At 39.1% G+C, this 16,470-nt stretch overlaps 1 protein-coding gene across 2 annotated transcripts in view; it reads right to left on the bottom strand.

The window, feature by feature from the left end:
* Positions 1-16,470, bottom strand: part of Phf20 (PHD finger protein 20) — a 128,416-nt gene that overhangs the window by 100,569 nt on the left and 11,377 nt on the right. For both annotated transcript variants that reach the window (XM_026383200.2, XM_026383201.2), the window contains exon 2: positions 3,875-3,989. In XM_026383200.2, the coding sequence (XP_026238985.2) occupies positions 3,875-3,957 (83 nt within the window). In that variant the 5' untranslated portion in view covers positions 3,958-3,989. The remainder of the gene's footprint in view (positions 1-3,874; positions 3,990-16,470) is intronic.

Genomic DNA, 16,470 nt, shown 5'->3' with positions numbered 1-16,470 from the left:
AAACCCACCATGATAAAACAATGTAACCAACTAGGAATGTGGAACATTCTACAAAACAGCTGTCCAGAACGCATAAAATTTACTAATGCCATGAAGCAGGGAAAAGAATAATCACAGAGCTGGGTCTGGGGCTCAGCAGTAGCGCACTTGCCTGGCATGTGGTGAAGCACTGAATTCAAGTCTCAGCACCACGTATAAATAAATAATAAATAAATAAGGGTCTATCAACAACTTAAATAGTAAAAAAAAAAAAAAAAAAAAAAAAAGAATAATCATGGATGAAAGCAACCAAAAAGACAAAAAAATACATGAAATATGTGAACCTTGTTTGGATCCTGGTTTGGAAAAAAAAAAGTTGTAAGAGACATTCTTTACCAGGGGAATCTGAATACAGTCTGGATATTACAAGAAAACTGACAAGAACATTAAGACCAACCACTGTGTGACACTAAGCAAATGATTTCATCTGTCTCAGTTTTTTTTCTTACTACTAAAAGTAGATTCACAGCCAGATGTGGTGGCTCTCACCTGTGATCCCAGCTACTCAAAAGACTGGATCTAAGGTTTGAGACCACCTAGCAAGCTCCTGTCTCAAAATAAAATAAAAGGGCTGGGGATGTGGCTCAGCGGTCAAGTGCCACTGAGTTCAATCCCCGGTACCAAAAAAAAAAACAGAAATAAAATAAAATAAAAAAGAGTGGGGATGGGGGCTGGAGTTGTGGCTCAGTGGTAGAGTGCTTGCCTAGTACATGTGAGGCCCTGGATTCGATCCTTAGCACCACATTAAAAATTTTAAAAAATAATAAAATAAATGTATTGTTTCCAATTACAATTAAAAAATAAATATTAAAAAAAAAGGGGGGGCTGGGGATGTGGCTCAAGTGGTAGCGCGCTCGCCTGGCATGCGTGCGGCCCGGGTTCGATCCTCAGCACCACATACAAACAAAGATGTTGTGACTGCCGAAAACTAAAAAATATTAAAAAAATTTTAAAAACTAAAAAATAAATAAATAAATAAATAAAGGATGGGGTTGGGGATTTAGCTCAGTGGCAGAGCGCTTGCCTAGCACGCGCAAGGCCCTGGGTTCGGTCCTCAGCCCTGCAAAAAAAAAACAAAAAGGTATAAAAAAATAAATAAATAAAAAAGGAGTGGGTTGTAGCTCAGTAGTAGAGCTCTTCACTACCATGCATGGGGTCCTGGGTTAATCTTCCTGTACTGCAATAAATAAGTAAATACTATATAAAATATATTAAAAAACTGAGATTCATAATAGCATCCATACTTCATAGGACAGTTAACTAGAAGATAAAGTGAACAATCCAGAAAGTTCATGACAACAAGCATTCAATAAATGTTAGTTATTAGCCAGACATGGTGGCACATGTCCATGTTCCCAGCAACTGCAGAGGCTAAGGTAGGAGAATTACAAATTTGAGGCCAACATCTGCATCTAAGTGGAACCCTGTCTCAAAAAAAAAAAAAAAAAAAAAAACAAAGCTGAGTGCAGTGGCACTGTAATCCCACTGACTAGGAAGCTCAGGCAAGACAATCCTGAGTTCAAGGTTAGTCTCAGCAACTTAGGCCCTAAGCAATTTAGCAAGACCCTGTCTTAATTTTTTTTTTTTTTTTTTTTTTTTTGGTACCAGGAATTGAGTCCAGAGGCACTTAACCACTGAGTCATATTCCCAACCCTTTTTTATAGTTTTATTTAGAGATAGGGTCTTTCTAAATTGCTGAAGCTGGCTTTGAGGCTCCTGCCTCAGCCTCCAAGCAGCTGGTATTGTAGGCATGCAGGCATGCAACACTGCACCTGGCTACTGTCTCAAATTTTGGAGGAAAAAAAAAGGGGGGGGGGGGTGATTGCTGGGGATATAGCTTAGTGGTAAAGTGCCCCTGGGTTTAATCTCCTCTTCCAATAAATAAATAAATGTTTATTATTTATTCTTAAAAATTAGCCATGATGTCTTCATTTCTATATTAAAAATATGGTTAGGGAAAAAAAGTAATGGCTGCAAATCAGGATTACAATGCCTCTAATCCCAGTTACTTAGGAGACTGAGGCAGGAGGAACAAAAGTTCCAGGCCAACCAGAGCAATTTAGCAAGACCCTGTCTCAAAATTTAAAAAAAAACTAAAAAGGCTGGTGATATAACTTGGTAATAGAGCACCACTGGGTTCAATCCCAATACCCTAAAAAAGTTAACACTACAGAAAAGAAACAAGAAGTCTATTTTTTTTTTAAACTCAAAATGATTACATTATCAGTGGATACCCATACAGCTCTAGCTTTTTTTTTTGCAGTACCCATGCTATGGAAGCACTCTAGCCCTTGGATACATATATAGTAAAATGGTAAAAATTTAGAACAGAAAATACACAAGCAACTTCAGAATGACCGTTGCCTCTGGGAACAAAGGATGGGAATTGGGAAAGATACAAAAATGTTTTTCCATGATATCAGAAATGCTTTGAAATCCAACTAAACAAAAATATTCACATTTATTGTTTTTTAAAATTTGTTTTAAGATACTGGGGATTGAATTTTTGAAATTTGAAAAATTGAAAATTTCAGGGCCTCGAAAATTCTAAGCAAGTGCTCTATCTCTAAGCTCCATTCCCAGTCCAAAATTTATTGATTCTGAGTAAAAAATACAGGTTATTTTGTGATTAACGGTACTTTATTTTTTTTCTATTTTTTTTTTTCCCAAATAAGACTTTTTTTTCTTCTCTTGATTCTCTACCACCAAAAGCTGCATTTAAAAAAACAACTAAAACCCAAGCTGGCTGTGATGGTGCATGCCTGTAATTTCAGCAACTCAGGGGGCTGAGGTAGGAGGATTGCAAGTTCAAAATGAGCCTCAGCAATTTACCGAGGCCCTAAGCAACTTAGCGAGACCCTGTCCCTAGTACCAAAAAAAAAAAAAAAAAAACTGAAATCCATAAAAGGAAATAATCATAGATAATGCAAGCAGCCTAAAGATAACCAAGTGTTCAGTGCCTCTAATTTCAATAGCAGAAACAGTTTTCTGCACAGGCCACTTCCCTGCCTCTCTTTCTAGACAGAAGCTAGGAACTGGTTCATCTGTCTAGTTTAAGTTAACCCCCCCAGAAGAGCGAAGCTTTATCTTGCACAAACTCAAAAGGTTTGCATCTGAAACCTCTAACCATACCTTGAGCACTAACAAATAACCAAATTATAGGATATCCTTAATCACAACAATCACTTTAATTTTTAAGACCTTTTCCCATATATTCTATTATTTGATTCTCATAATAGTCCCATGAGGCCAATATTATCAGTACCTACATTTACAGATGACACCAATGTACAACGTAAATAGCAGCCGGTGGTCAAAAGTCAATAACACAGTCAGGATGGCAACCCCTCAGCTTCTGAACTGAATCACCCTAACAGAGCTCTTGTGTGACTGTATTTCGGCCATATCACATCACAGCCAGAAACCAGGAGGGGCTGCACACAACACAGATTTAAATGCTTTTCTTCACTTGTGTCCCTAATTTTTCTCTCTTCTTCCAGACAGGCAGCCAAGAGCAAGAGAGTTGCCACTATTAACTATTCTCTTCCAAGCAGCCACTCATGCTTCATTTTCCCTAACTCCTTTAGATAGACAGTCAAAAAGGGGAACCAATATGACCAAGGTGACACAAGATGGCCTCCCTGATACAGGAATCACTATAACAAAGAGAAAGGACATTCTCACCTTCTAAACAAGTCTCCTTCCATCTTCCAAGAGTTAAGGAGAAGGAAAACACCATATAAAAGCCTAGGCTACCACTCTCTATCAGTGCTGGCAAAAAGCCTTTACTTAAGGGTTTAATTAACAATTAACAACCAAAAAAAGGTAAAAGTACCAGTTTTTTAAACGGTCCCGGGCTTCCAACTGGGCTCCCACTTCAAAGCTGATTCCTCGTCTGTTAGGTGGATGCTTTGTCATTTTCAGTCATCAACAGGGCTGCCTTTATTCTCCTGAAAAAGCCAATTAAATATTTATGAAACTTAGGCAAAGTCTGCCCAGAGTGTAGCACCACTCACTACACATAAAAAACCAAACAGGCATTATTCAAAACACAAAGATCCATGAAACCCTGACAGTACCCTTTATCATGCCTGCCCTCCTTTAAACACAGGTGTCCCTCCTCTGATTCCTCCTCCTCCATCATGCCCATCACATGGTCTCTGGCACTGAAGAATTAGGAAACCTTCCCTCAGCACTGCTTATCAAGGTCTTGTCTACAAGGAGCACCCCTCAGAATGTCACAAAACAATGTGATCATGATTAAAGTCAATCAATTGCTGGCACAGCCAACAAACATTTGCTCAGTGATTATTTAGGGAAATAGTCAAGACCAAGAAACATACACTTCCTGCCCTCAAGAATCCTTCAGTTTAATGAGGTTAAACAAAAATTGACAGTAAACAAAAATAATGGTAAGCTGTAATTGCCATGAAATTTAAGAGTTACAAAGGACATCAACCTCTCCTGACACTGAGACATGAGCTGGGCTGGTGGCACATGTCTACAGCCCCCACTAATTGGGAGGCTGAGGCAGAAGAATCCAAGTTCCTGTCTCAAAGTAATGAAAAGAGCTGGGGATGTAGCTCAATCGTAAAGTGCCTGTGGGTTCAATTCCTAGTATCAAACACATACCAAAAAAAAAAAAAATGTGAAGGATGAAGTAGCTATTGAACAACCCATTCCAGCGGGCTGAATCTGGGAAATACAAATACAACTCAAATAGAAGCAGGAATGGTTAACAGTTAATTAAACTTAATTAAAGGACATTGAAACATAATAAACTGAAGCTATGTGAGCAGCAGGGTTTCAAACATATATAGACCCTGAGAAAGGGAGAGTCAGAGGTTTGACTGGCTTTCCTTAACACCATCCAGAAAATGATCAAAACTGGACATGTAAGTATAATCCAATCAGTAGGGTAGTGCTGAGGGCCATTACCAAGTAGGTATGACGCATCAAAATCTCCTTGCCAGTGTACCCCATGCTGCTTAGAGGACATTCGATGGGACATTGCATGTATGCTTTAGTAAGATGACCCTGCTCAAGGTGATCGAGGGTGGATCCAGGTTTGAGGAAGTATCCTGCAGGCTTGAGGAAGTATCCCGGTCCTTGGGTTTAGGGTGTTCCGGGTTTAAGGCGTTTCCCGGTTTAAGAATATGAGTTTTAGGGAAGTTGAGGTTGAAGATTATGGCTGCTGGGATTAGGGTGTTCCTGCTGCTTGTTCCCGTTGAGTTCTCGTGAGATTAATACGGGATTTGGAAAAAGCCTCGTGGAGTAGGATTTGGGAACGGGCAGATTTAGACTGCCCCTGAACGTGTGTGGAGGCTGGTGTGAGATCGGGAATAAAGAATTGCTGTTTGAACCTACAAAGCTGTGTGGTGGCTCGTGATTCTGTGCCAAGCCGAGACATTGGCACTTGGCATTCGGCAGGGTAGTCTTCATTTGAGTTTCCCTGAAATGCCACATCAAAACATCTACCTTTTATCTCTGACTTCAGGCATACCAAGTGATATTCTGATTAACAGCCTGCAGGCACAGATGATATAAAAAAGTGATGCCTAACAAGAAAGGCAGAGTGGAACACAATGCTCAGTGAGCTACAAGGCCCAGCCCCCTTCAGAGGTAATGTAATTTAATGTAATGGGGGTCAAATGCCTGGCCTTGAATTCACAGCTCCACTCCATTTTAGCTGCATGAATTTGTATAAATTACTTAACCTCTATGAATTTGTTTCTTCTCTGTAAAAATGGTGAAGGTGATCATAATACTACCCCTCTTCAAGCAGTGGGTGTGGGGATTAAGAGAGTCAATCCATTTGAAGAGCACAATCCTGATAAAATAAGTAGCCATTTACAACTACTGTCATAAATGAGGATATTAGATTTAAAATAACTTGGCTGAAGTACAGGGGCTAAGTGACAGGCCCTAGAATAAAAGTCCAGATATGCCTGATTTCTGAATTAATTCTGTTTACCACACAATCTCCCGTTGGAGACCTTCCTTTAAAATTCAGGCATGAGGGCCCAGTCGTCCTAGCCACTAAGGCTGAGGCAGATGAGCAACTTAAGGAGACCCGGTCTCAAAAAGTAAAAAGGGCTGGGGAAGTAGCTTAGTTATAAAGCACCCCTGAGTTCAATATCTAGTACCAAAAAATAATAATAATAATAATTAAAAATAATAGGCATGAGGGGAAAAGGCAATAAATGAAGGAAGATAAGCAAATTATTCCCAATGGGTTAAAAAAAAAAAAAAGTTACTCTTGAGGTTGAGGTTGAATTGTCAAAAAGTTCTTACTAATCATGAACCTCTTCACTGTAACTCTGACCCATTTGTTTCGAGTTTCACTCTGGTATCAAACAAAACAAGATCAAACTAATCTGATTTTCTCATCCCATCATCAATCTTCCCTCCAACTCTGTATGGTGGTAGAATTTTCTGTTTGTTGTTTTTTTTTTTTTTTTTTTTTTGGTGGGTGGGGAGATACCAGGGATTGAAGCCAGGAACAGGGTCTTGCTAAATTACTTAAAGCCTTGCTGAATTGCTGAGACTGGCTTTGAATTTGAGCTCCTCCTGCCTCAGTCTCCTAAACTGCCCAGGCATGCACCACCAGCAATTTCTTTTTAAATCCCACATTAGGGATGTAGCTCAGTGATAAAGCATTTGCCTAGCATGCATGAGGCCATGGGATTGATCCCCAGCAAAAAAAAAAAAAAAAGTAAAGAGTCTAATATAAATATAGCTGGGTGCTGTAAACAGGACTGTAATCGTAGCTATTGGGAATGCTGAGGATCTCAAATCTGAGGCCAGCCTGGGCAATTTAGAGACCCTATTTTTTAAAAAAAAGCCAAGCCCACACTTATGATCCCAGGAGGCTGAGAGGGAGGATCTTAAAGTCAAACGAGCAATTTAGTGAGAAACACTGTTTCAAAATAAAAAATAAACTGGTGGTTCATGCCTGTAATCCCAGTGGCTTGGGGCAAGAGGCAGAAGGATCCAGAGTTCAAAGCCAGCCTCAGCAATTTAGCTGAGTAAATCAGTGAGACCCAAACTGGGCTGGGGATGTAGCTCAGTAGTCAAGTGTCCCTGAGTTCAATTTCCCAGTACCAAAAAATAAATAAATAAACAAACAAATAAAAAGAACTAGGGATATAGCTCATTGGTAAAGCACCCCAGAGGTTTGAAAAAAGAAAAATTGAAGATTAGAATTAAAAAAAAAAAAATCTGGGATGGACAGGGTGGTCCACACCTGTAATCCCAGCAGTTTTGGAGGCTGAGGCAGGAGGACTGCGGGATCCAAGCCAGCATCAGCAATTTAGCAAGGCCCTAAACAACAAAGCAAAATAAAAAAAAAAAATAAAAAGGGCTGGAGGTGTGGCTCAGTGGTTAAGTGCTCCTGAGTTCAACCCCAGATACAAAAATAAAGGGGAGAGGATGCTGGGGATATAGCTCAATGGTAAAGAGCCCAACTTCAATTTGTAATAGACAAAGAAAAAAAAAATTTTAGTATATTTTTACCTTTTGCACTTAGTTGTAAATATAAATCATTTTAACTTATGCGTTCTTCAGGCCTTAGGTTTTCATTCCTAAAACCATGTTCAATATGGACACGAGGGAAATTTCATAAGAGAAAAAAGTCTGATGCAAATCTGTATCCACACAGGATTCCATTTTAAAGACTTTGGCAGGACTTCAAATTACTCCTTTACGTTCAAATTTTCCTAAATGAAGAGCCCTAGGCTCCACAAGAGACAGAGAGCCTAGTTTATTTCATTAAATACATATTCAGTCAATGCCCCCAGCATCAATGGTAATGAAAGCATTAAATGTATGTTGCATAGCACAGTTCAAAAGGCATTTCACAAACTATAAACTAGGAGAAAATAATTGAAAATAAGAGAAAAAGCTAACTTCCCTTTTTAACAAAGAATGCAAACAGAAGGAAGACAAAAAAGTCAATTCACTTAAAAATGGACAAAGTTAGAGAAGGCATGATGGCGCACCCCAAAGTCTCTAATTCCAGCAGCTCAGGAGACTGAGGCAGAAGGATCACCAGTTTAAATCCAGCCTCAGCAACTGTGAGACACTAAGCAACTCAGTGAGACCCTGTCTTTTAAATACAAAATAGGGCTGGGGATGCAACTCAGTGGTAGAGTGCCCCTGAGTTCAATACCCAGTTCCCAACATCCCCAAAAAAAGGACAAAGTTTAATAACTGATTATTATGGGGAGGAGAGGAAATACAAAGGTCTGATAAACATGTGATGTTATACCCATATAACCCACCCTAAATTAATGGAAATGCAAATCAAAACAACGTTTTTTCAATTGTCAGATTGCCTAAGATGTAAAAGTATTGTTAACAGGGCTAAGGAGAAAAGAATATGCTTATATATACTTCCACCAAAAGCATAAACTGGAAAAGCTTTTCTATAGGCAACTTGGCACTACCTACAAAAATGCCAATACTCTTTGACCCAACAACCTCACACTATTAACTTACCTTAGATATACTCCCTCAAAGTCAGCCACATTATTTGTAAAGATAACTAATAAAAAGAGCTTTGCATTGCTGCAGCCAAAATGTCCATCAAAAGGGGCCTCCTTAGGGCTGGGGCTGTAGCTCAGTGGTAAAGTGCTTGCCTCACATGTGTGAGGCACTGGGTTCGAGTCTCAGCACCACATACAAATAAATAAATATACTGTGTGTCTACCTATAACTAATAAAAAAAATTTTAAGTGAGCCTCATTAAAGGAATTGTGGTTCATCTACACAACAGAACATTGTACAGCTTATAAAAGGAATAGTGGCAATCTGTAAATGCTTAGATGACGATATCTGCAATAACTGTTGTCCAGTAGAAAGACAAAGCTAAAAGGCATATACTTGTGACTAGCTATCCCATTAATATAAATAATCAAATATAGACATAAACAGAGACATTAATCTAGTCCAGCATGTGCACAAAATTACTTCCTAGAAGAAACTGAGAAACTTTTTAAGTAGTTCTGTGAAGGCTGGAGTTGTAGCTCAGTGGTAGAGATTGCCTAACATGTATGGGGCCTTGGGTTCAATTCCCAGGACCACAAAAAAAAAAAAAAAAAAAAAAAATTGACAAGAACAAAACATGAAAATTTAACTTTGCATTTTTTACTCTTCCATATTGTTAAAAAATTTCTAATCTGGGGCTGGGGTTGTGGCTCAGCGGTAGAGCACTCGCCTAGCACGTTCGAGGCGCAGGGTTTGATCCTCAGAACCACTAACAATAAATAAAATAAAGATATTGTGTCCAACTACAACTAAAAAAAATATTTTTTTAAAAAATTTCTAGGGGCTGGGGATGTGGCTCAAGCGGTAGCGCGCTCGCCTGGCATGCGTGCGGCCCAGGTTCGATCCTCAGCACCACATACCAACAAAGATGTTGTGTCCACCGAGAACTAAAAAATAAATATTAAAAATTAAAAAAAAAAAAATTTCTAACCTTATGAATGTACTTTCATTTTATTGTTTACTTGTTAGCAGGGATTCTCAGTAGTTAAGTAGCATATGTGAAGCCCCGGGTTTCATACAAGCTAAAAACTACTCTATCACTGAGCTACAACATAGTCCAGGTAGTAAGATTTTAATTTTGGATTACATGTTTATATTTTTTCACAATTTAAAAAAATGTTATTTATATATGCAAATTTTTAATTTTTTTCTTCACTACTAGAGACTGAAGACAAGGGTGGTAACGCCGCTGAGACATATCCCCAGCCCTTTTTAAATTTTTTATTTTGAGACAGAAGCTAGATAATTGCCCAGGCAGAACTCAAATTTGCAATCCTTCTGCCTCAGCCTCCCAAACTGCTGGATTACAGAGATTCACCACCATATCCCACTTATACACCCAGATTTTTAAATGCAAATTTCATTTTAATACTATTTTACTGGAATTTCTCAATTATTAGATAAAATAATTAACATTTCCATGGTACAGAAATGAAAACTGAAGTTCAGAGAAGAAATTAAGATACTCAAAGGCTAACAGTTTTCAAGGTCCTCCAAGGCAAGAGAAATCCCTCTTATCAAAAATAGCAGGATTATGGGGGCTGGGGTTGTGGCTCAGCTGTAGAGCGCTTGCCTAGCAAGTGCAAGGCCCTGGGTTCAATCCTCAACACCACATAAATAAATAAGTAAGTAAAATAAGGGTATTATGTCCAACTACAACCAAAAAATAAACATTAAAAATTAGGAAGACACAATGACCCAGGCCTGTAATCCCAGCTACTGGGAGGCTAAGGCAGGAGTATTACCAGTTTGAGGACAGCCTGGACAACATAGTGAGAGCCATGTCAATAAAATGAAAAAGAAAATCCAGTAATCCTGACAACACAGGAAGCTGAGGGAGAAAGATCCTAAATTCAAGGGCAGTCTCAGAAACTTAGTGAAGCCCTTAAGCAATTTACTGAAACCTTGTGTGAAAATAAAAAATAAAAAAGGGCTAGAGATGTAGCTCAGTGGTAAAGCGCTCTGGGTTCAATCCCCAGAACCAAAGAAAAAGGACTAAGGGGATAACTCAGTGGCAGAGCACTCAAGCGAAAGGCCCTGTATCCAATCCCCAGTATCAAAACAATTAATTTATTAATTTATTTATTTTTAAATAAAAGAAAAAAATCGAGATTTTCCCCAGAAATAGACAAACCATTTCCTCTCTCCCCTAATACCATGCTTATAATCATGCTTTTAGATATAAACAGAATTGAAATGCAGGAAGACAAAGCAAGTAGGTGTTTTTTCAATGTGTCAGAATTATCATATCAATGCATAAGAAGCAGAAATATTTAATTTTTTTTCATTAAGGACAAAAGCTAACACTGTCCCAGCTGTGGGGAAACTGGAACACTGCCAGGGATCTGATGACAGCCATCTTGTTAGACTTCAGCCTGGAAGCAACAAGAATGCTGTAAAACTGCTTATAATCTTGGACTCAATCATTTCAATCTGAAGAACACAACCAGGATAAAAATAGATCACTTGTGAAAATGAAAAGAAATCCAGAGCTCTCTACATGCAATTCTAGAAAAAACTAGATATACTTCATATGTTTAAGAATAAGAAAATATTCAAATAATACTCAATACAGTAGGACTATACTGTAAACTGGGCAGATGCCTAAAAATAAATAAAATAAAGAATACTACTAACTGGAATGTGCCTGTAATTCCAGCCACTAGGAAGGCTGAGGAAAGGGATTAGCTTGAGCTCAGGAGTTAAAGGCCAGCCTGAACAATATAGTGAGACCTTGTTTGATGTCAAAAAAGGAAAAGCCAGGACTGGGGCACACAGCTGTAATCCCAGGAGGATAAAGGGCTGAGCCAACAGTCAATGACTCAAATTCAGATTCTCAGCTACTACCGCAAGATTGTTTATGAGCTATCTTTTTAAACTATTTCTTTTCTTTATAATATTTCTATTAAATTGGCTAGTACAGCAGGTACAGTGGTGCATGCCTATAATCCCAGGGACTCAGGATGCTGAAGCAGGAGGTTCATAAATCACAAGTCTGAGGTCAACGTCAGCCACTTAGCAAGACCCTGTCTCAAAATACAAAATAAAAAGAGTTGGGGTTACAGCTCAGTGATAGAATGCCCTTGGTTCAATCCCAGTAGCACCAAAAAAAAAAAAAAAAAAAAAAAGCACCCCTGGGTTCACCTATGTTACCAAAAAAAAGTGGTAGATATGAAACAAGACCTTCAATGAGTTGACTCTGGGGCAGGGTGAAGAGAAAATAAATTCTTGGATACCAGAGGACAGAATTATAATCACTGGATACAACAGAACTGGCTTTGGGATAAACCACTCGTTCTTACCACCAGACCGGCATTCGGTCTCTATTAAAAGGGAATTGTGGGCTGGGGATGTGGCTCAAGCGGTAATGTGCTTGCCTGGCATGTGCGGGGCACTGGGTTCGATCCTCAGCACCACATAACCATAAAATAAAGATGTTGTGTCCACCAAAAACTAAAAAATAAATACTAAAAAATCTCTCTCTCTCTCTCTTTAAAAAAAAAGGGGGGGAAATGGTGCCTTTTATTTATTTATTTATTTTTGTGGCAGTAAGAGATACTAAGGATTGAACCCAGGTGCACTATAACACTCCATTATATCCCAGCATTTTCCATGATTTTTTTAAAGTTTAATTTTAAAGTTTAAAGGTCTCCATAAATTGTCCAAGCTGGCCTTGAACTTGCAATTTTCCAGCCTCAACCTCCAGGACAGCTGGGATTACAGATGTGAGGCACTGTGCCCATCTTGATGGTGACTTTAAAGTCAGTATGCCTGACTTGAGGGATATTTCAAATAAAACACCAGTATAACTGTTCATTCAAAAAATAGAGTGCCTGCTATGTGCCACTCGGAAGATAAGACACCTTATCCCCAATCTCTAGTAATGAACAAAATAAACACATAGCAGTGACAGGTTGGGTGTAGAACTGCACACTTGTAATCTCACTTACCTGGGAGTGTGAAACAGGAGGATCACAAGTTTGAGGCCTGCCTGGGCAATTGAGATCCTATCTCAAAATAAAAAATAAAAAGGACTGGGGGACTGGAGTTGTGTCTCAGTGGTAGAGTGCTTGTCTCATGTGTGTGAGGCTCTGGGTTCGATCCTAAGCACCACATAAAAATAAATAAAATAAAGGTATTTAAAAAAAATTTTTTTAAAGTCTGGGGATGTGACTCAATGGGTTCAATCTCAGTACCATAAGAAAAGAAAAAGAGGGGTTGGGGTTGAGGCTCAGCGGTAGAGGGCTCACCTAAAACACATGCGGGGTGCTGGATTTGATCCTTAGCACCACATAGAATAAATAAATTAAACGGAGATATTGTGTTCGACTACAACTAAAAATTAAAAAAAAAAAAAGAAAAAATAACAAACAGATAAAATAAGGTAACTAACTGGTCAATGAAATAATACTATCGATGGAAAAAATGTAAAACCAATAGCACAGAAGACCCATTTATTCATTTGATATTGGGTACCAAACCCAGTATGCTTTACCACTGAGCCACATCTCTAGTCCTTTTTTCTTTTTAATTTGTGACAGGGTCTTGCTAAATTGCTGAGGCTGGCCTTGAATATGTGGTCCTCCTGCCTCAGCCTCCTGAGTCACTAGGATTACAGGTATGCACCACAGCACTAGTTGGAAGGACTACTTTAGATGAGGCCATTTAGAAAGGGCACTCAGTGAAGCTAAGCAAAAATATTAATATGGAGGAGACAACCATGTAAAAATCTAAATGAAGAGAACTCTAGGCAAAAGGAACATACTAAAAGCAAAGACAGCTTTCCCTCAGGAAGAAACCCCCAAGGGGGCTCTGCCAAAAGTTATATCTTAGAGGAAAGCCAGGGAGTGCTTAAGATATGAGCACAAGGGGCTGGGGATGTGGCTCAAGCGGTAGCGCGCTCGCCTGGTATGCGTGCGACCCAGGTTCAATCCTCAGCACCACATACCAACAAAGATGTTGTGTCCGCCGAGAACTAAAAAAAAAATAAATATTAAGAATTCTTTCTCTCTCTCTCTCTCTCCTCTCTCACTCTCTCTTTAAAAAAAAAAAAAAAAAAAAAAAGATATGAGCACAAACAGGTTTGAGATTCAGATTCTGACCAATTCTGCCTCTACTCTTCCACTGAGTGATGAGAAAAATGACTGAGCCTTTGTTTATCCATCTATAAAGACAGGATTAACATCCCATACCAGCTGGGCAGTGACACAAGCCTATAAACCCTGCGACTAGGGAGGCAGAGGCAGGAGTATCACAAGTTCACAGCCAGCCAGCAATTTAGCAAGGCCCTAAGCAACTTAGTGAGATAAAACATAAAAAGGGTTGGGGATGTGGCTCAGTAGTTAAATGACTCCAGTGGTTAAATGACTCTGGGTTCAATCAAAAAAAAAAAAAAAAAAAGATTGGCAGGCACAGTGGCACATGCCTACAATCCCAGCAGCTTAGGCAGGAAGATCAGGAGTTCAAAGCCAGCCTTAGCAAAAGCGAGGTGCTAAGCAACTCAATAAGACCCTGTCTCTAAATAAAATACAAAATAGGGCTGGGGATGTGGCTCAGTGGTTTAGTGCCCCTGAATTCAATCCCTGGTACCTAGCTCCCCCCAAAAAAATGTATACCTTTTTACCTCCTAAGGTTGTGAAGAGGAAGTGAATTAATGGATGTTGAGTACTTAAATACAGAACACACTAAATAATTTGTTTTAGTGACAGCAGCAGTGGTAAACTAGCAAAAAGGACATCAGACACAAAGGATTATAGTCAATACTGTTATGAAATAGTAACAAATAGCATCCAATAAAGTAACAAACAAAAATAGCAGATCTTTAGTCCTAGGAAGTGACAAGTTGGTTCAAGTTGTCTCAGCTCACATCAAAAGATGTAAATTAGTCCATTTTATTTGAGAGAGTAGATGAGGGTAGACAGAGGGAAGAAATAGGCCTTAAAATTCCCTGACCCTCTTTCTGCTATATATTTTTTTCATTTTTGTTTTTGCTTCCCCTGACACTCTTCCCACACCTGAAATGCTTTCTCCAAGAGCCAAGCTATTCCCTCCACAATCAAAATTCAGACAGGGTCGTAGGGTTGTAGTTCAGTGGTGGAGCACTTGCCTAGCATGTGTGAGGCACTGAGTTCAATCCTCAGTATCACATAAAAATAAATAAAACAGGGGCTGGGGATGTGGCTCAAGCGGTAGCGCGCTCGCCTGGCATGCGTGCGGCCCGGGTTCGATCCTCAGCACCACATACCAACAAAGATGTTGTGTCCGCCGAGAACTAAAAAATAAATATTAAAATTCTCTCTCTCTCTGAAAAATAATTAATAAATAAATAAAACAAAGGTATTGTGTCCATCTACAACTAAGAAACATTTTTAATTTTTTTTTTTAATTCAGACAGATAGCAAATTCAGGTTGAGTTTACTTCTAATAAGCTACAGACAATGAGATGGTTAAAATCAATGGATCTTTCCAGAAGCAGTAAAAGGAACTTGGTGTCCAGGCTTGGCTCTAGAATATTTCTGCTATATGACCTTTGGTACATTACTCAATCTCACTGAGTACTTTCAAGTTCCTTCTCGTTTTTTCAGTTTAAAGCCCAACACTGGTCATGTGCCAAGCTAGAAACACCAGCACTGCCCTTACCTCCTTCTCCCTCCCTCACCTCTTACTCTCAGTCACCATTTTGTAGTACTCAAGTCTAGGTTTCTTTTCCCATTACCTAGTTGTGGCCAAGTTGGGGCCTCACTGGTTCTAAGTCCAATTACTAGGGCAGCTCTCAACTGAGCTCCAAACTTCCAGCCACACCTTCTCCAGACCCTAAACCAATACTCTCTTTAAGAGCCAACATCTTTGAGTGCCTATTTTACGAAAGATACTAAGTGCCTTGTTGTAAACATTTCATTTATTGTCTCATATTATGTAATGAAGATTGTTATTACCGTTTTGTAGATGAGAAAACTGAGGTTTAGAAAGTAAGTTGCCCAAATAGCAAAGTTAGCCATCAGTAGGACAAGGAATTTAACCCAGATTTTCTAACTCCAGTTAACTATACTTATATTGGGGTTAATCTTCTACAACTATAACAGGGATATTTCCTTTTTTTTCCAATGGTGATGGAAATTGAACTCATGGGTATTCTTCCACTGACCTTTTATTTTCTATTTTGAGACAAATTCTCACTAAATTGCTGAGGTTGGCCTCAAACTTGTAATCCTCCTGTTTCAGCTTCCCAAGTAGCTGGAATTATAGGCATGCAACACAATGCTCGGCCTGACACAGGAATATTTTTTTTTCCTGGGGAGTGGGGGGTGCTAGGGATCAAATCCAGGGCCTCATGCATGCTAGGCAAGCACTCTAACACTGAGCTATACCGTTATCTCACTTCAGGGATATTTCTAAAATGTAAATCTGATCACAGAGAACATTGTAGTGTTTTATTGTGGTGGTTTGCTTGTTGGGAAATTGATGATAAAACTCAGGGTGGCACTTTACCACTGAGCTACATACCCAGTTGTTGTTTTTATTTATTTATTTATTTTAATTATTTTGAGACAGGGTCTCACTAAGTTGCTTTAGGGTCTTGTTAAATTGCTGAGGCTTGGCCTCGAATTTGTGATCCTCCTGCCTCATCCTCCCGAGTTGCTGCGATTACAGGCATGTTCTGACAACACTCTTTTAAAATTTTAAGATACTCAATGCAGCATTAAGGCCATCAGTAAGTTAGCTGTTACAACCAAACCAAATAGGGATTTAAAAAGATGGGAGATTAAAAAGAGGTAAGCAGGCAAGCTTAGCAGAGGGACAGTGGCACATACAGGTTATGAGCCAGAACTCTGAAGTGAAAATGTCCAGATTGGGATTCCAACTCCGCAATTTTCCAGTTAACTT

The sequence above is a fragment of the Urocitellus parryii genome, chromosome 6 (genome assembly GCF_045843805.1).
Source record: "Urocitellus parryii isolate mUroPar1 chromosome 6, mUroPar1.hap1, whole genome shotgun sequence".
NCBI classification, from domain to species: Eukaryota; Metazoa; Chordata; class Mammalia; order Rodentia; family Sciuridae; genus Urocitellus; species Urocitellus parryii.
Note: the sequence above shows the minus strand (reverse complement) of the source record. Positions and strands in the feature narration are given on the sequence as shown.